A 19,859-nucleotide genomic window follows, 5' to 3' on the forward strand; every position below is an offset into this window, starting at 1 on the left:
AAAAAAATTAATCATTAAAAAATATTATGCTTTTGTACTACAGCATTAAATATCAATATTGCTCAATGAATTTCTTCAAAGAACTAATACAATAAAATATTTAAATCAATACAAAACATTAATTTATGATTTTGTATCAAAGTTTTTAAATTGGCAACGATTGTAATATGCATCTTTTCTTACAGTACTCTCTATTAGAATGTACACAAAAAGATCCAAAATACAAAAAAAAAATTAGAAATTTTAAAAAATAACCCTTTGGATTTTTTATTTAATATTTCGTTGTACTCTTAAGAAATACTTTGATACTTATTCTAAATAACATTAAAAGCTGGTCACACTATAGCAGACTAACCACGGGTTTCTGAGACCGAATTCCCCGTTTACAATATTTTGTTCTCTCTATTTTCTCAAAGATAATGACAGAGATGACGATATGTTTTATACGGAGATATGGATCTCGGAAACCACCCGAAATATCAAAATGACATGACACAAAAAATATTTAAATGAACATGTTAGCAACAATGACCGCTGCAATAGTGAGAGAGGCCACGCCCACTGCGTTACCAGAGTTTGGTTTGTTCGTGGTGTCCTGAAAAGTTACATTGTTATTTAATAGTTAGAGAAATTAATCTTTTACATCTATTAAGATATTTATAATATTAGTAAGATTTACTAACCTTACTAATATTATGAATGCGAATGTTTAGATGGATGGATGTTTGAAGGTAACTCCGAAACCGCACAACGGATCTTGATGAAATTTGGCATACATGTGGAACAGTCTTTCCCAAAGTGGGCGATAACGCCCCCTTGTGGGCGCTACAGGTTTCAAGTTGCGGGTTATAGTAAAAGTTTCGTTTAGAATTCTCCTTTAATATACATATATAGGTCACAATAATTAATTAATTTAAATTGAAATTATAGTGGTTTTTAAATATGTGAAAATATGGGGGCGCTAAAAAATATTTATTCTCAAAGTGGGTAGACAAAATAAGTTTGGGAACCACTGATGTAGAACATAGTCTTTAAGAACGCACACGCTACTTATCAAGTTTTTTTTTAATTGTACGCGGACGTATAAATATAATTAATGAAACTAATTAATTTCAAACTTCTACGAAAACCATGCATAACCTAAAAAACCGAATTAAGTACAATAACAAGATAAAATAAAATAATAAGTAGTAAAAAAATCACATAACATACTTTGCTTTAATAAACATGCAATCTCAAAAGTTGTAAAAATAATGTCGGAATTTCCAATTTTTTTTTTCTGTTTAGAGCAAAAAACTAAGATAAATAAAAAAAATTCTAGAAGGCACTTTGGTTTAACACTAAACTTACAGCACTTTTGTTAGCATGAATGCCTTCCATATCCTCGTCATCCTGTTGTATGTTTTGTAAAAAAATTGTCATAAATATTAAATTTAAACTCAAGAAATTATTGAAGTATTCGGACTATTGACGGTCATAAGCTTTATGAAATTCTAAAACCCCTTTTCCACTACTGCGACCAGCCACTCGACGTTTCCACTGGCACGGCCGCATCTTTATACAAAAACTTTCTGCCGGCTTAGAGCTGTTCAATGGTAATTTTTGGGTGTCTCCCGTTGGGCCGATCGGCCCACCCAATCGACCCAATGGCCAATTGTTTGCCGTTGGGTCGATTGATTTCATATATACCACAGATTGTGAGCCAATCGATCGGTAGACTGATCGGCCCAACGGGAAACATTTTGCAGTGTGATTTAAGATCGATACTTACAGATATTTCCTTGCAGGGCAGCGACTTTCTTGCGAACTTGAAGAGAGACTCGACGATGTTGGCGGAGGTGGGCACCGCGCACGTCTCCAGCGCAGCCACCACGCAGCTTTGTACATTCGTTAACTGGTCACATTCTTTTTCCTGACAATTACAAAATAAATATTAAATTATTCAGACTTTTGTAAGATTTTTTTTTAAATATTAGCAGTTTTTTTTGATAATTTGCTAATATTTCTTGTACCAATCCAACTAAGCTCTATATGCTAGTGCTAGGACATTACAAAAGTCGATTGGCAGGATTCAACCCCCGACCTCGTGAATGGAAATCTGTACTCTTAACCATTAGGATATTGGGGTCTAAAAATTATTATAAACTTATATAACAACTACTAAAACACTGACGTATGTTCGCCGTGAGTGAGCTGGGTACCGCGTCCGCGAAATAATACCAGTCCCTCTCACCCTGATGAAGGGTCCCCGATGGGCACGGAACTAATCGGTGCCGACACCGGACGGACATATATTAGTGTTTTACGCATTTTTATATAAGTTTCACAAGAGTCAAACTTCGAACAAAGCGCAGTGTCGAGTTCCGAAAACTACATACGTTTTTACTACATACATTTAAAATTTCGAGGATATTTAAAATTATGTTTTTCACAGCCCTAAGCGAATTTATTAATGTTTTTTTCTATTACTTACCCCAAACTTAATCGTCGGTATTTCATCGGGAATTTTATTGTAGCTTAACGGAGAAACAAACGTGTTGTTCAAGCAATCATTGATCATTTCCTTCTTCTCTGTTAGACATTCGGGACCCTTTTCCGCGATGAAAACTGCAATATATTCATTTATAAAATTTTCAAGTCTTAAAATGTTTCAAGGACAAACTAAGAAACACCGTGTAAAAGTTAACCTTACTAATATTATAAATGTGAATGTGTAGATGAATGGATTTCGCTGAAATTTGGTATAGATGAAGAACATAGTCTGGAACACATATGCTAATAATTTTATTTTAAAATCGCGCGGACGAAGACGCGGGCCACAGCTAGTTGACTATAATTTTATAGTCAACTTATATTATAAATGTCTTGTTGTAAAGATGTTTGATAGTGTCCGTCCGCATGGATAGTTATCCATGCGGACGGAGTCGCGGGCGACTGCTAGTAAATAAATATTATCAAGCAATGTAAATGACACCTCACTTGGTCACGATTGAAAAAGTAATTGACTTCTTATCAGAAGGGTAAAGTTCACGATTCGCAGAAAAACCAAGGGTCACGTCATTATATTAACAAAACCAAACGGGATAAACGGAGAGTAATTTAATTTGGCATGATCCTGGCACACCTTCCTCACTTATTCCACATTCATGCAAATGTACTAAAGTTGTTTCGACATACGAGCGATCCTGTCTCCATCCTTAAAGCAGATGAACTCCGCGAGCTGGTGCGTCATGTTGAGCAGCGGCGGCACGTGCTGTCTCTCCTCCGCGCTTAAACAATGCTGCACCACATCCATCGCGTTGTGGAAACAGCTCAGCAATGCCGGACGCTTGTCGCAATATCTAACAACATATATTTTCATAAGTTAACATCTTTGCACGAATAGGCCGGTTCCCCCGATGCAATATCACGACCACACATAAGGCAGGCGTCAAGTGGTAGAAGCGTTTCGACGATGCGCGTTTAGTCTGATGAATGTGGTACCGAAGACCTAATTTTTTTCCGATTTCCCCACCCACCTTTCTTTTTTAAATAAGGGATGGGAAGTGGAATAGGACGGGAACATATTCTTTTTCTGTGCATCCCTTCCTCGGTCGATTAAAGATAGGCAACAAATCTGCAATTGCGGATTCCTATGGGCAACGGTCGCTTCGCTATTGCATCAATTTTAGGTGACCGCTCGCTCGTTTGCCACCTTATGATATAAATAAGATAAGCAATTGCAACCTTCAACCTTTTTGGTTAAAAGAGTTCTGTAACTTTTTTCTTCTATATTATACCATCATATATATATATATATATATTAAAATGTTTAATGCCATTAATTATTATGAATATTACTTTAAGAATAGAACAATTCAAATAATGAGATCATAAATCTGATTAAAATATTATTATTTCGTGCTATAGTATTTATCATTGTTTACATCATTCAGCTTGTTTCTAATGTCCCACGCTATCGTTCAATTCATCACGTCATCTTCACAATAATATTGTTGATAATTATTTCTATTTAAGACAAAGGAATATTGAGGCAGTTTAAAGTACAAAAGATACGCAATTTGAGCTTATCGAATGTCTTGACAGCTCGAAACTTCACTCGATTTGCTGTAAATATAATGTTAAGTATAGCTGGGCGTATAGATTCTAGAGAGGGCACAACTCAGTCCGCATATGACCTTGAGCGACTAAGATATTTGAAAAATATACCAGGGCTTCATAATTCTTATATTTTCAATATTTAAATCATAATCAAATGATTCTATAAGAAAGTAAAGACTGGTTAAGTATCACATTTACTTTAATATTATTTAAAGCGGAACTTCGGTTGTTTAAAAAGCATTATGGGCCTTACAGCCGAACAACTAGTCCTATGGATGACCTCCTCCACTCTAATAGCTATTATGTACAATCAACATTATGTATAATTATACATATAATATGTTGCATGTGTGTGTTTATATGTACATATCAATCATAGGTCGGTCGCTGATAAACGATTGTTCTGGGGCCGACGCCCTCAAAATAAACTACGATGTCAGATTTCGCAATTACTTAACAATTAGCTTACGATAATATAATTATATATTCGTCAATTAATAAGTGTCAAAACAACTCGTTTAAAAATATGTTAATCTCAAATTTTTAAATCACTGGAATTTCGCGGATAATTAAATTTCGTTTTTAATTTTCGAAACGAATACATACGTTAGAAAATGTAGTACTTACTTTTTAAAAACTTCATCGACCCTGCCATCGGGCTTAGCCTTTTCTATTTCATCGCCGAGGCTTGAGAAGTTTATCAAGCCTTGGATACAAGATTGCAAATTGGTCATGGCGCCCTGAAATCAAACATAAAAAATATAATAGCATTTTTACAATATTACACAATTGCAGACATACATTAAACAATGTATCAATAGACAGGCCAAAGAAACACACTGTTATTGACCTATTACTAGGTAATATAAATAGAGCCGTCTAACAAAAATAGTATAAAGATCCCAAATCAATATTTTTTTTTTTCGAAATATTGTTCTCTATGGTATCTCATGGTATCTATCGGTTTATTGTAATTAATTACTGTGTTAATATTTAATCAAATCCCTTTCTAGAATTATTGACCGAAATAAAGCGTTTGTGAATACCAAGAAAGTATATTAAATGATGTCAAAAGATGTTATAGGGGCGCAAGATGTCCGTCCGATGTCGTCTCAGTAAATTACTGTAAAAGATTATGTTTTATTAGACTTAATTATAAATCCAAGGTGTTCAAGTCATTAACAAATCTAAATATTCTCGCTTATTAATTATCGTACCTAAAAAAAGTTATATTTGACCACAATAATTCTTAGCTTTAACTTTATCAAGGTCGCGGGTAATTCGTTAACAATTCTCAAGAACGTGGATTTTTTTATATAATTGTACAGTTACTATTATTGTTTTTGGTGTTACGTTGAAAGATTTCTTAATAAGCGACTTTACGATACTTTAATGATTCATATTTTTTTTCCAAACTATGAAAAATGCATTTATTACTTAATTATTGACTTACTCAATGTTTGGCTTTGTTATGCTAAAAAAAAAAGCAATTAATAAAATGTGGATTTTAAACGTGACACGACTGGGCAATAAGCATTTTTGTAAAAGCAGACGCACCACGTGCAAGTTAATACAGAATTCCGAAACAATAATAAATAATTTTGTCAAAATATACCGATCCTGAGCCACCGACGCTCTAGCGGTCGGCAAGCACTTGACTTGCAATCTTCAGGTCCTGGGTTCGAATCCCGTCATGTAACAAAGTGTTTTTCGATTTTCGATGTACATATGTACATTTATTCGACGTTCTTACGGTGAAGGAAAACAACGTGATGCAACCTGGACATATCTGAGAAGAAATTCAAAGATATGTGTAAAGTCAAGCAACCCGCACTTGGCCAGCGTGGTTGACTATGGCCTCATAACCCTTAACTTAGGGTAGGCTCCGAGCCCCGCGGTGGGGACGTATAGTGAGCTTATGATGATGAAACCGACTTACTGCTACGTACTTCTTATATGTTATACCATGGATGCATAATTGTATCAGACGTGAGTACACCAAAAAATTTCATACTTATTTTGGCATAATTGACGATGTTAATAGGAAGACGCTTATCGCAAAGATTCGTGCTAGGGCCAAAATTATTTTAAACAGAACGAGGAGAACAGAACTAATTAAATCGATCACTTTAAACGGATTCTATATCTTATTTGTTTCTTACGCAGTTTTATTAAGTTAATTTACTTATATACATACATTCCTTACAATTTATATGGCTTCTGCATCTGTCATAATGCTAATTATAGTTTTACAATGACAATTATAAGTAAAGATGACATGTAATGATGACAGAAAGGTCAAGATTGATTGTGAAAGAATTTCAATGAGAAATTCTTACTAATCTTATAAATGCGAATGTTTTAAAGGATGAATTTGGATGGATGTTTGTTAGAGGGTATGTCAAGAACGGCGACACGGATCTCGCAGAAATCTATATATTTAAAAATAAGTCGTATTAGTTACGCTATTTAAACTCAAGAACGATTTTACCGATATGGCTGAAAATTAGTGAGGAGGTAGCTTAGAGCCAGAAGAAGGACCTAGGATACTATTTATTATTATTTTTTTGAATTTATGCCTTGAAGAGATGCTTTTTATTTAACTTACTAATATTATAAATGCGAATGTTTAGATGGATGGATGGGTGGGCTACACTAATCAAGTTTTTTATATATCCACGCGAACGGAGTCGCGGGCGACAGCTAGTTTAACATAGATGTTGAACATAGAGTGGGAGAACACATTAGCTACTAATTAGTTTTTTTTAATTCAGCGTGAACGGAATTGCGGGCGACAGCTAATGCTTACATAAATTTGACTGTTGCCCGCGTGGAGGATAAAAACAAAGCGCTAATTAATTGTATCGAAATGTGTGTTTTAATTAAAGGCATTAAGAAAAAATTAGTACTTAATAATTCTGCCATAGTAACAGAAATATTTGTGCAAACTTGTATCGGTTATGCGTTGACATATCAGTCACTTTTTACATAGAGATATAAAATAATATATGTTAAGATATAGATATGAGTAATTAGGTGTAACGAGTATCATTATCAAAAAGGCATATCGTAATGTGTTACAGACATAGAACATCCTGTACTCGGAACATTCGAGGTCGAGATTATTTAAAATAATATCGGACAAGGATGACAACGATTGCTGTTGCTGGCGTAAATTCATTAGTAGTGTGGTTTTCGTTATTGACAGTAGAATCCAATAGAGGCCAATCCCGCTTCTGGTAAATGGTTGGGGTGTGTAGGCGTTCATTAGTTATTCGTTAATAATATGCCCTTCGTTCACCTCTGGTGACGAAGATGTCCAAAATCAAACACGTTGTGCATTCATTTGTTAATTAGATTGATTGAGCAAATTAAAATAATCACGAGATTGCGGAGAGGTTCACAATACGTCCCTTTGAGTCGATGTCTCCTCTTCCGTATACACTCAAGCTGCATCGACTTGACGTTTCAAAATACACAACGAAAATATAGTCTAGTCTTGTCTGCTTTTTTTATTTTAGTCGTACGTCTTTCGACAAAATATCTGCGTATTATAATTATGCATATCTGTAGGTTGAGCATAATGACACATCTGCTCGTGACGTAACGACTCGGAAACAAAAGACGCGACGGAAAGTTGTCGCTTTGACCATTCTATAGTAAAACGTGAAGGAGCCTTGAACGATTGTAAACCTAGAAAAAGCTTTTAACTGTCACATACTAAAAATATAATTTCTGAACGTGTGTTTTTATCATTTTTCAACCGCATACGAATATGTGATCAATTTTTTTTTCTGTTTTTCGCCAAACCATTATTTACTTGGACATAAAAAATTGAACACCGAGACATGATCGGTCACCTACCTCCGCTTGGGTCCTTCAACTTTAAAACTTAAAACCAACAAATGATTCGGAAATAAGCAAATAAAGGTAAAGGTCGTGAATGCAGACCATATTAATGGAATTTTATTCCAAGCTTGTAAGCAGGGCCAATTTCAATCTACTTCCAGATAGGGCTGCCACCTCTACGAGCATGACGTAGACTCCTTGAGTTTGAAAAGTGCGTATTTGGACTACAAAGACATCAATATATAGGGTTGATAGTGTAAAACTAATCACTTTATATTTTTTGCTACCAGTTTTTTAAGCATTAATATAAAGATGGCAGCCCTATTTTCAGATACAGATAACGAACGCTTTTAATCCGTCATTGGAAACGAATTAAATAGAAACAAGACTGAATTTACAGATTAAAACTAAGCCGATTAGTTGGGTGTTTTTTTGATTCTATGAACTCATACGGCCCTAGGGTAAAAGTTCTGACTTATTGATAGGTAGGCCGACCAGTCAGGAATATATATTTAATTAAAATAAAACTTTAGAAACACGATCTTAAAAATATATTTTGCACTGGGTCAGAAGCACACAGACCTACACGTGCATACATATGTTTAAAACGGAAGGAATTTACAAGTGTCCAAAGCTTTATAAATGTATAAATATTCGTATAGCTGACTGTACATGTATATAATAATCTTTTGGTATTGAAACAGATAATTTATAAAATACTAGCTTTTGCCCGCGATTCTGTTTGCGCGGAATTAAATAAAAAAAACTTAGTAAGTAACCTATGTTTTCTTCCAGACTAAGCCATCTGTGGCAATTTTCATCGAGATCCGTCGAACCGTTCTGGAGATCAAACTTTCTAATAAACATCCATCTATTAAAACATTCGAATTTATTATATTATTAAGATATTAAAAAAGTAGATTTTTAAAATGAAGTATTCGCATAATATAAAAACATGAAGGCGTTGGATAATTCTCCTTTATTAGTCATCGACACTATTTTCGACACAATAGTTGGATTATTCATACCGACCTACGATTCGTATTTCAAATTTTGCAATCTAAGATATTGTGATTTTTAAATTGTTTATAGTGCTTTATATACAACTTGCACAATAATCATATATCACATACATAATGTATATGTAAACACGTCATAAACATGCGCATTTAATATGACAATAAAAAACGCGCCTTTAGACTTTGACCTCTCTTTGTAAGTAAAATTGTTAATGCCACTACTGCCAACGGGATAACTTGATATTTTTTTTTCCCCAATTAAACAACTCGTGGTTTAAAAAATGAGGTCATACGTAGTAACAGGAAATATCATAATTTTTTTTTTATTTATTTTTTTTTGGCGATGGAATTCCAGAACAATGGCGTACCAATAACTATCAATTACTCTAAACAGGATAAATAGTCGCACATGAAAACTTTTTAATTAACAACTGGAAGAATTATAATCTATGTTACAAAATATTATATTACATTTAGATATAAAATATAACCAATGTACAGAAGGCAAGGTCAATATGAAGGCAATTAACCTAACGATGTTTAGTAAGCTAAACAAGTCGTGGGCCAACATGTTCCTCGCAAAAACAACTATTATTTATATAACTGTTGCCCGCGGCTCTGCCCGCGCAGTGTAAAAAAACTTAATTAGTAACCTATGTGTACTTCCTGACTATTTTCTACATTCAAAGCAAGTAATCGAAAACCTTTTTCTGAACATTTAATAAAATTATTAAAAACTATACAATTTAAACACTTAGTTTTTAATAAGTTTTTAGAATTTTCGCAGGTTTTATTATTGTATTGCAGCATTTTAGAATCTTGGTTCCTCGTACGTTTATTATAAACAGTAGCATGTCAAACTTGGTTAAAAGTAAAAATGTTTTAAAATTTCAAGAAAACAGTTAAAGTAATTTATTTTTTGTGCTTAAATTACAAATGTTTTGGTCCCATTTTTAACTGCAATCAATAGCTATGTTACTTAGGTAGCAAACAGAAAAAAAATTGCAGGAATATGTTCATATTTGTAGCCACAGTGTCTAATCATATAGTGTAGGGTACCAAATTATAAGGAAAGTTACAAAAGTTAATATAACTTTTAAACAAAGAAGTTGAAATTTTTTTGTATTTCTCCCCATGTAGTTATCAATCTGGCTATACACCATTTCCTAATAACTTATAATAGAGAACTGAACTAACAGTGGTAGAGCCTGCTTTAACATTTTCGCACAAATTGATGAGAGTAAAGTGGAAGCAAATCCGTGTTTTGCTGATGAGTGTGCATCCCGGTGGCCAAATTTAGTCCTCTTTCCCTTCCCAACCTTTTTCTTATAAGGAAAGCATAGGAAGTAGATGGGAACTTAACAAGTGGTAATGCATATGCAATCCCATATATCTATAGGCAACGGTCACTTTGCTATTTCAGCGATTTCAGGTGGCCACTCATTTGTTTGCCACCTTATGATATAAAAAAGGAAATATACATATAAATTATTTTAGAAAAATATGCAAACTAAGGTCTGCATTTCTATTATATACTACAAGTATTTGATCACAAAATATATTTTATTGTATATAGCATCACCAGGTATTGAGTTTTTTGTAAACTTACTAAATACATATTATTATCCTTTTCATTTTCTACGAAGAAAGGGACAAAACATGTATTAATACTAGTTTCACTGTAGTGGAAACACAGTTATAATATTTAAAATAACACTGACCTCAACATTGGTGAATGCATCAGGTCCACCATTGTTTTCACACTTTTTTTTTATTGCATCGGTTGTTTTGTTCCTACCATCTTGTAATTGTTTATCATTAACCACATTTTGAAATTCTGCTGGTAAAGCTGATAATACATCACTTTCTGTAAGATCTGTCTGAGCAAATATAGCTCCTGAAACAATTATACAGAAATTATACTACAGTGATAAATTAAATAGATAAAAATTATTATTTTTATTACATAAATATTGGATGACCACAAAACATAGAGCTTGTGACATTTGAAATTGCTATAATTGAAAATTATATCATGAAATTGTATCCAGTATTATTAGAGATAAAGTTGACTCTAAACTGAGATTTATGATATTCATAATCTAAAAAGATAAAACAAAAATTAAAGCAATCAAGACTCTCACGTGTTGTATTTTTGTTGTAGTAATTAAGGGAAAAAATTTAAAACAGGGGAAACGATGATTACCAAATTCAATTATTAGACATCACCATGAATGGGAAGGTATTCAAAAATATGTTAATTTCTTTGTATACTGAAGTAGTACATCTTAATCTAGGTTTAAATCAATAAGTAATAAATAAAATACACATCAAGCTTACCGATGCAAATAGTATAAATGATAAGGTGGATTCTCATTTTTAATAAATTTATCTGGATATTTGTCAAACAAATTGAAGTAACAAAATCCTGTGCTCTTAGGCCAGCAACCGGTTATTAATTTTATTCCCCAAGTTAACAATAACACTGATTACACTGACTGCAGATTTACAGCAGTGAAAACCGAACTGTGAACCAAAGACGAATGCGAGGATGGAAAATCGGATGCGTGAATGCGATTGCGATTACTTCGCAGTTTGGCAGTGACAGGTGACAGCAGGCACAGAACACGCAGATTTTTTATTTTTATTTTTTATTTTATGACCTGGTAACATAGACCTTTAGGTCATATCTTATTTGGAAAATGTTCATTACTTTGGAGCCAACACACACAGAACAATGTGGAAGCCATAGACTTCTATATTTATTATGTCTATTTATGGTAGTGTGCAAAGAATAAATAGATGTATAAAATATGTCATTATTAAGGATGATTATTTTGACAAGTCACTGACAATTTACTAGAGATGTATGAATCTTTTCGATTTTCGATGGTTGTTCGCATAGAACTTAAAATGAAAATTTCGTGATTATTGTTTTTGAATTACGTTTTCAACAAAACTATTTCTTCCTATTCCTACTTTATTCTTCAAAACCTATTGAGGTTTTGACAAACAAAAAAGAAATGTGTTTTAAATTTTTTAGTTAACTTTGCGAAATATAGCCAAATAGCAGTATTAAAATCAACGAGTAATAAAATGACTAAGTACTTATTTTTTCGATTAATTTTAACATAATGTTGATTCAAGATCGTTTATAGTTGATCGTTATGCACGTACGGTCGACACTATGACAAACGTCTATTAAGTACAACAATATCCATCATTCAAAATAATTCGATACTTCATAGGCATCAGTTGTCAAACTAATCATCCTTAAATATTCGAGCATTCGAATCATAAAAGTGAGGCGTTAAATAACTGCATTTTAAAATTTCAAGCAATTGCTGCATTACTCTAAAAAAATCGTAGATACTGTTTAAGTACACACGTATTTTAATACTTTGAACGCTAATGAAGGATATTATGGACGTCAAAGTGTTTATATGTTTCTCCATAAATATCACCACAGTCCTTTTAGTATAAGCCTTTCATTATTTTTTGGTCAAGAAATCATTTAACAAGCCTACACATAATGTTTTTAGTAGCCACGATTTGTCAAAAATTCGCGACTGGCGTTATAGTCTCGGTATAACACGGTTGACGTGTCTAGCGTTGTCTATTTTTTTTTAAATAAGGCCCTTAATATGTTATTAATAAATTAGGTCAATTATATCCGTAAGGGATAGACGTCTACTTATAATAAAATAATAAACCTCATATGTGAGGCTTGGATCTATGACACTCTAACTTGTCAAGATGAAACTTCAGTATGTCATCAAACGTAAAGTTATATTTGAAAGTCATACAATTGTGTTATTATTATTCGAGGTTAAAATTTCAGTATGTGTAATATTTTTAAAAATATCAACGGCTAACTTTTGTTTCGCAAAATGTTTGTTAAATCAATACTCAGCAGTACACGAAAGAATTATCTCTTATAATAATTAGAAGTGTTTACTTTCTTTACAGTATGAAAAAAAAATTGATACCATCATTAAATTACGATGGTAAATTTAAAGTTTCTTAGGAAAATGCAAGTAAGTTCCGATAAACAAATTCCGGGTCTTGTGAAATCCAACGGGAACGGAGATTTTATAGATGGCTGTCAGGAGAAGCGAACCAAAGATGGTTTATTAACAAGAAGAAGACACTCAGAAAATATTATATACGACTGTCAGAATAATGTAAGAAAATATAATAGTGAAATAAAGGATATGAAGATGTGTATCGAGCTGTCGCAACAACTCACACAAAATACAGTTGATAATAGATCTGTAGTGTCTGCATTGGTAACCACCACCAATCCCAAAGATGACGTCCAAGTAAAATATAAAACACGTATAGATTCAGCTAGCAAGTACACATTGAAAAGATCGAAAAATATTAAACATGAAGTGTGTACAAAGTGCAAGGAGATTCTAAAATATATTGATAGATTTTTAAATAATAATAATGATAAAATAATGATTAGCCCTAGACAAAAACTTCCAGAGAGTGTGCACGATATAAGCAAATTAAATAATCAGAGCAATAAGTTAGATATATTAAATGAACAAAAGAAAACTTGTGTAGACGCTAAGCAAAATGTACAGACTAATATTGGTTGCCAAAATACCCTACCACTGGACAAGTCTCGATGTGAAATCGTTTTAAATAATAATAAATCTACAAGCAAGGAAAACAGTACAAACAAGAAAAACTTCGATAAAAACAAAATTGAACAAAGTGTAAGCAGTTACAAGACATCGGATAAAGATAATTCCACCGTTGTATGTAATAAACCTGTCAGTAGTAAGTTCAATAGCGATGCGATGTGCTATTTTGTCGATCTAGACACTTGTCCATCCTATGTTTGTCCTGATAAATGTGGACCACCGAAATCACCCAAACATTTTTGTTTTAGAAAGAAAGTAGATGTAGGAATAGACACTGATTGTTGTTTCAAAAGGTCGTTGTTCAATAGAATTGGGAATTTCTTTAGTTGTATAAATGCCAAATTTAGATGCCGGCAAAATAATCAAAATGTAGAATGCGGTAAGCCTCTCAAAGACGCTCGGAATCAGACAAAAAAGCTTACGATTAATATCAAAAAGGAGCCGGTTTGCATCATATTTGAAAATGCTTCGGGATGTAATGATAAGTCTCCTAATATATTCGGAAAATTTCCAAAAAAAAAGGTTGCTTTTCGTGACGAGTGTGTTAATTTGCCGAAAGGATTAGTTGCGATTAAAATTGATCCAAATAATAAACGAGTTATAAATAAAAGGGAGTTAAAAAGCATATTGAAGTCCTTGCCAAAAAGGGAAATTAAAAACTGCCCTATACCAGCGTCAACTTCTAAAGTAGAAGTGCAAACAATTTTGAAACAACGGTCTTCGCCGATCGCTACTGCCTGTAAGGGGCCAATGTTCGTACTTAAAATAGACCGCAATAATATGCGTATATTGAACTATCCAGAAGTTAAATGTAAAATAAGCAATTTAAATAAGATGTGCGCCAAGAACGCAAATTGTGAATCTTGGGTAGTTACAAAAGGGAAATGTAATAAAAAACAAAAAGTTAGAAGCGTAGAATCGAAAATGTCTTTATGGGATAGATATCATAGAAGCAAATCTAAAAGTCCGAGTGCTCCAGTTAAAAAGAAACATTCCGAAGGGAAAATAGATAAAAAGCCCAGTCAAAAATGTAAGATTTTTTTTTATATCATAAGGTGGCAAACGAGCGAGAGACCACCCGAAATTGCTAAAATAGCGAAGTGTCCGTTGCCCATAGACATACGCAATTGCATATGCGTTGCCTACCTTTAATCAACGGAGAAGAGGATGCACAGAAAGAAAATATTTTCCCTTTCCATGCATCCTCACAACCGGAAAGTTCACTTTCACTTCCCATCCTTTCCTTATATTAAAAAGGGTGGGAAGGGAAAGAGGACTAATTAAGGCCTCCGGGACGCACACTCATCAGACGAAACGCGGAATTGCTTCCACTTGACGCCTGTCTTCTGTGTGGTCGTGGTATTTCACCGGGCGAGCCAGGCCAATTCGTGCGAAGATGTTAAAGCGGGCTCTACCAGTGTTAAACTTGAATATATTAATATTATTATTTAAATGCATTTCATGAGCCCAGGAGGACAGTTGCTCTATGTAAAAAATGAATTTTATTTGACTGAATTCACTTGGCTCTGTTGGCAACTACCAAATCATCAATGCTTTCTCAGTTATTTACATAATTTGCGATAATGCGTCATTTTATTTCCACAGCTTTTTTTATTTTTAAATCATAGTTTTTCAACAATATAATAAATTAAGCACTTATTTTACAGCTACCAGTGATTTCAAATTATTTTCAAAAGTTAACAGATGTGTGAAGAAAAAGCAAAAAAGTAAATCAGGTTCGATAGTAACAAAACATGTTCGTGGAAAAACAAATAAAAAGATTAACAAGAAAGTTGCTCGTAAAAAGAAAATTGTTAAAAAACGTTGTAAGCCGCCTAAAAAGCCTAAATGTCCTAAAAGAAAAAGTAAACAAAAAACTGTATTACATAAGAAAGGTAAGTCTGCTAAAAGCCTTAAAAAGAATAAATTGAGTAAAAGAAAAAATAAGAAAAAGAAAGGCAAGACTCGAAGAAAAATCAAGAAAAGTAAAAGCGTTTTCAAAAGATGTTGTGTACTTTTTAAAGCTGAGATCAAAAATAAACGAAAGAAAAAGAAGTCATCAAAACCCAATAAAAAGAAATCAAAATCTAAACTGGTAATTTGCAAGAATAAAGACAAACCTCACTGCCGTGAATCGAATTTAGAGAAGTGTCAATACGATTACCTGAGGCACACGAAGACGCCATGTTTGTGGCTGTTTGTTGCCTGTCCATTCCTACATAGAAATTATATGATGTTTCGGTCTATATTTCATGATTTCACTCGTTGCATGTTACTGATGCTTGCCTTGGTTTTCTGGTGTCCGTGTTTCTTGTGCATTGAATTGTTTCGTTGTTTTTGCTCTTAGTTAATTATTCCGTAGCTAGTGATGTCTACTTGTAAACAGAATATAAAAATAAGTGAACAATAAAGTACTTTGTATTTTTATTGTCGTTTTTTTTTTGGTAAAATGTAAAATGTAAATGTAAGGATGTGTAATCATTATTCGGTAAATACTCTCTTTATACGATTAACTTCGAAACGACAGGACCGATTTTGAGTAAACTTTTATTGGAATCTATAATATATGCGTGAATATTTCGTATTAAGGAAGTAATTTGGTAAAATGGTAGAGACCTCGTCGAACATTAAGATCTCAGTGTATGGGCGACGCATAAGGCAGCTCGGGAGGCAGCTAGTTGGCCCTTAGAGATTCAAAAATTGTCAAATACAACTATAACCGACCCTTAGAAGTAACTCAAAACCTGTCAGTTTATCTTAAAAAAAATTGAAGCACATGTTAACAAGCATTCTCTTTGTAATAAAAAGATAGAATTTTTACTACTTCGTTGCTGCAATCTTTTTAAACTGATGTTGATCATCAGGTATCCGTGACCCACTTCACGAGCCGCCGCCATTCCTTCCTAATCTCTGTCTTTTTTGTATATTGGTGCCTGGGGACAGCTATCACCTACTTTATTTACTATTTAGCCTCCGTTAATTCAACGTTAAATGAAATAAAAACGCGTTCTCATATTTTTATAATCGACAAGTGGTGTGATTGATATATACATTTATACTTTATATAATAAGGGATTACACTTTTGTTGATTGCTTCCTGCTGCAACGCCACAGGGATGTTACATATGGGTCTAGTTAGAACATCGCCGACGTAGCAGTGCGTTGTCTTCGCCGCGACCCACATAGGAAGTCAGGAGGCGCTGAGGCTGCAGTGACACCGATGTTTTATAGTTAATTATAACAATCGATTGGACAATTCAATTCCATTCCACACTTCGGATGAACCATAGGTTAATTAGTAATAAGTTTATATCGTTATTTTTGCTTTATTAAATTAATTTTAAGAACATATCTCGGTTTTTTTTGGAACCTTCGGCTGTGGAAAACATAATTGGGACCTTACAGTTTTTATTTTGTCTGTATCATGGTATTTCTTTCATTTCTCTCCTTGGTAAACGTCGTTATCAAAATATGTGTCTGTATTAAAAATTTTAGACAGTCTTGTATTTCTACTCTTTTTCTTTGAGTTCATATTTGTTAAAATTTCTTCTAGCAGCGATAAAACTTTGGTCATACTTTGTTTTTCTTTCACGATTTCTTTAACGTCACTAAATTTGTTAGTATGGGGATTAACAAAAGCAGAAGCTGTTGTTTCTTGTACTTGTTGCAAATATGTGTCATCAAGTAGTTTTGGATTTATTTCTGCTGTTAAACCAATCTTCTTGTCATTATGTACTTCTCGCAATTCTTCGTGGATTCTTGCTCTAAAACTTTCTTGATCCGATAAAATATTATGAGTAAATTCGTCCAATTCATCTGATCTCAATCTCCCTCCGGGTCCGGGTCCGGGTCCGGGTCCGGTTACGGGTCCGGTTACGGGTCCGGTTACGTTAGTTGTAGTCCGTGTAGTACTTGGAGTACTTATACTAGCTGTAGTAGTTGCGTTCGCTTTTAATGAACTGCATTTACCTAGTAGATTATCAATCCATTGAGTATGAAATATGATCATAAAAATAGCCACGACAATCATTAACAAGCAACTGATGGTGCACATTATCTCGCAGAACTATATTGTGCAATGCGATTTTGGGCATAAGCTATTCGTTTTTTCATTAATATAGACGCCAGGCGTTGAATGAGATCGCAAACTTGTATAACTCTTATATATACAAGTAATGATTCTATATATGATTGTACTTATTAATTCATATAAGCCCACTATGATATTTTGAGAAGTATTTGCCAGTTTAGTGTAGTAAAGCACATGGGGACAGATATTGCACATCGCACACGCAGTATATTTATCTAAATTATATTTAAGGCCAATAGTAATATAGATGACCGATTGAACACAGTTATAACGAAACACAAACAACGGTCAGACATCTAGAATTCGAATTTTGTAATCTATACTCATTATTTATCGTAATCGACAGGTTTTCACATTATAATGATTTATAGACCGATAAGGCTATTTGAACCGGTGAGCTTAAGTCAAACTAAATTAGAACTGCTCACTAGCGCCCACTTGCCAACGTCAAAGAATGTCACAAGTTCCTGTCGATAGCTGTCATGTCATTTTTTGTATTATGCCATTTTCTATGTCTACGTAGGTTTGATATATATTCTGTCAGAAACAACCGCGATAGCAACGTCTTTCTTGCCGGTTATACGTGCTGTCCGGATATGACATGTACAACGGATTACCACAGATTCCTTGGTTGAAAATATGACGATTTAACCCAACTTACCTGTATCCAAAGTTGCTCTGTTTAGCCGCTAGGGGGCTTTAAAGTTTGCAAAATTTTACATTTATTCAGATATCTCAAAAAGTAATAAATAGATTTTGTTAATATTAAAAAATACAATTTTGTTGCACAAACTACACCTTTTTGTAAACCAAACCTTTGTCATAAAACCTACAGGAGGCTCGCAAACACGAAACTAAAATCAGTCATATTTTTACAACCTACTGTATAATCGATGCCAACTTTTTTTTGTTACATAGAAAATTTAATTTACTTGATTTTTGTTCTCACGTAAAATTTTGATTTGGACAGCGATTTTGCTACAAAATGCGTTTTTCTAAAATCTCATTCGTTTAATTCTTTTACATGAATAATTGGTGGAACATTAGGTGGGATGTTACCAAGCTCTGAATATCTCTTAGCTCCTAGGTCTATCACTTATAAGCTTTTTTCAAAACTAGTGGTAGAGGGTTATCTAATTTTTGCCGATTATGACTATAAATACAATGCAAACTGTATTTTTTTTAAATAATCGTGTCCTTTCTTTCATCATCAGTTTACTACAAGTCCCCACTGAGGGGCTCAGAGCCTACCCTAAGTTGTGGGTGATTAGGACATAGTCAACCACGCTGGCCAAGTGCGGGTTGGTTGACTTCACACATATCTTTGAATTTCTGCTTCTCAGATATATGCAGATTGCATCCCGATGTTTTCCTTCGCCGTAAGAACATCGGATAAATGTATGACATATGTTAATCGAAAATCGAAAAACACATTGGTGCATGGCGGGATTCAAACCCAGGACCTGCAGATTGCAAAACAAGCGCTTAAACCCTTGAGCCACGGACGCTCTTTTTTTAATTAAAAAAAAACAAACGGTGTGATAAAAGTACATTTATGCGTTACATAATAAGGGATTACACTTTTGTTAATAACTGTTTAAATACTGTTATAATATTTGTGTTTATTTGATTCATTTTTTTTCTTCTTCCTCGTCATTATGAAAATATGTGTCTGTATTTAAAATTTTAGACAGTCTTGTATTTCTACTTTTTTTCTTTGAGTTCATATTTGTTAAAATTTCTTCTAGCAGCGATAAAACTTTGGTCATACTTTGTTTTTCTTTTACAAGTTCTTTGACGTCGTTAAAATTATTAGTATAAAGATCAACATTAGCAGACGCCGTAGATTCTTGTAGTTGTTTAAAAAATACGTCATCCAATAGGTTAGGATTTATTTCTGCTGTTAAACCAATCTTCTCATCCTTATGTACTTCTCGCAATTCTTCGTGATCTCTTGCTCTAAAACTTTCTTGATCAGATAATATATTAAAAGTAAATTCTGGCAATTGACCTGATCTAAACCCGCCCGGCTCAGTTGGTGGGGTGAAAGGCGTTGTAGCGGGCCTAGAAGTAGTATTATTTACAAATACTAAAACTTCAGTTTTACTATTTGTAGTTTTTGTATCTTCTTTTAATGTACTATCG

At 33.5% G+C, this 19,859-nt stretch overlaps 2 protein-coding genes across 2 annotated transcripts; one reads left to right on the forward strand and one right to left on the reverse strand.

The window, feature by feature from the left end:
• On the reverse strand, window positions 1–11,574 carry LOC106125446 (27 kDa hemolymph protein). The gene is made up of 7 exons (XM_013322647.1): window positions 11,310–11,574; window positions 10,691–10,866; window positions 4,729–4,841; window positions 3,178–3,341; window positions 2,474–2,607; window positions 1,772–1,912; window positions 1–595 (listed from the first exon to the last, which is right to left on the reverse strand). Exons 1-7 carry the CDS (start codon window positions 11,344–11,346, stop codon window positions 506–508), a joined length of 855 nt encoding a protein of 284 aa, XP_013178101.1. The 5' UTR covers window positions 11,347–11,574; the 3' UTR covers window positions 1–505.
• Window positions 11,575–12,761: 1,187 nt separating this feature from the next.
• LOC106125016 (uncharacterized) lies at window positions 12,762–16,051 on the forward strand. The gene is made up of 2 exons (XM_013322104.1): window positions 12,762–14,654; window positions 15,292–16,051. Exons 1-2 carry the CDS (start codon window positions 12,974–12,976, stop codon window positions 15,969–15,971), a joined length of 2,361 nt encoding a protein of 786 aa, XP_013177558.1. The 5' UTR covers window positions 12,762–12,973; the 3' UTR covers window positions 15,972–16,051.
• Window positions 16,052–19,859: the final 3,808 nt, after the last annotated feature.

This window comes from Papilio xuthus, unplaced genomic scaffold, assembly GCF_000836235.2.
Source record: "Papilio xuthus unplaced genomic scaffold, Pxut_1.1 DF825928.1, whole genome shotgun sequence".
NCBI classification, from domain to species: Eukaryota; Metazoa; Arthropoda; class Insecta; order Lepidoptera; family Papilionidae; genus Papilio; species Papilio xuthus.

What these genes read in the sequence shown, in the direction of transcription:
- LOC106125446 (XM_013322647.1), bottom strand. Translation starts at nt 11,346, where the DNA reads ATGAGAATCCACCTTATCATTTATACTATTTGCATCG. An exon ending in GTCGATGAAGTTTTTAAAAA is followed by an intron (nt 3,342 to 4,728) that starts GTAAGTACTACA and finishes ATATGTTGTTAG; the next exon opens with ATATTGCGACAAGCGTCCGG. An exon ending in TGCCCTGCAAGGAAATATCT is followed by an intron (nt 596 to 1,771) that starts GTAAGTATCGAT and finishes GTAACTTTTCAG; the next exon opens with GACACCACGAACAAACCAAA.
- LOC106125016 (XM_013322104.1), top strand. Translation starts at nt 12,974, where the DNA reads ATGGTAAATTTAAAGTTTCTTAGGAAAATGCAAGTAAGTTCCGATAAA. An exon ending in TAAAAAGCCCAGTCAAAAAT is followed by an intron (nt 14,655 to 15,291) that starts GTAAGATTTTTT and finishes CTTATTTTACAG; the next exon opens with CTACCAGTGATTTCAAATTA.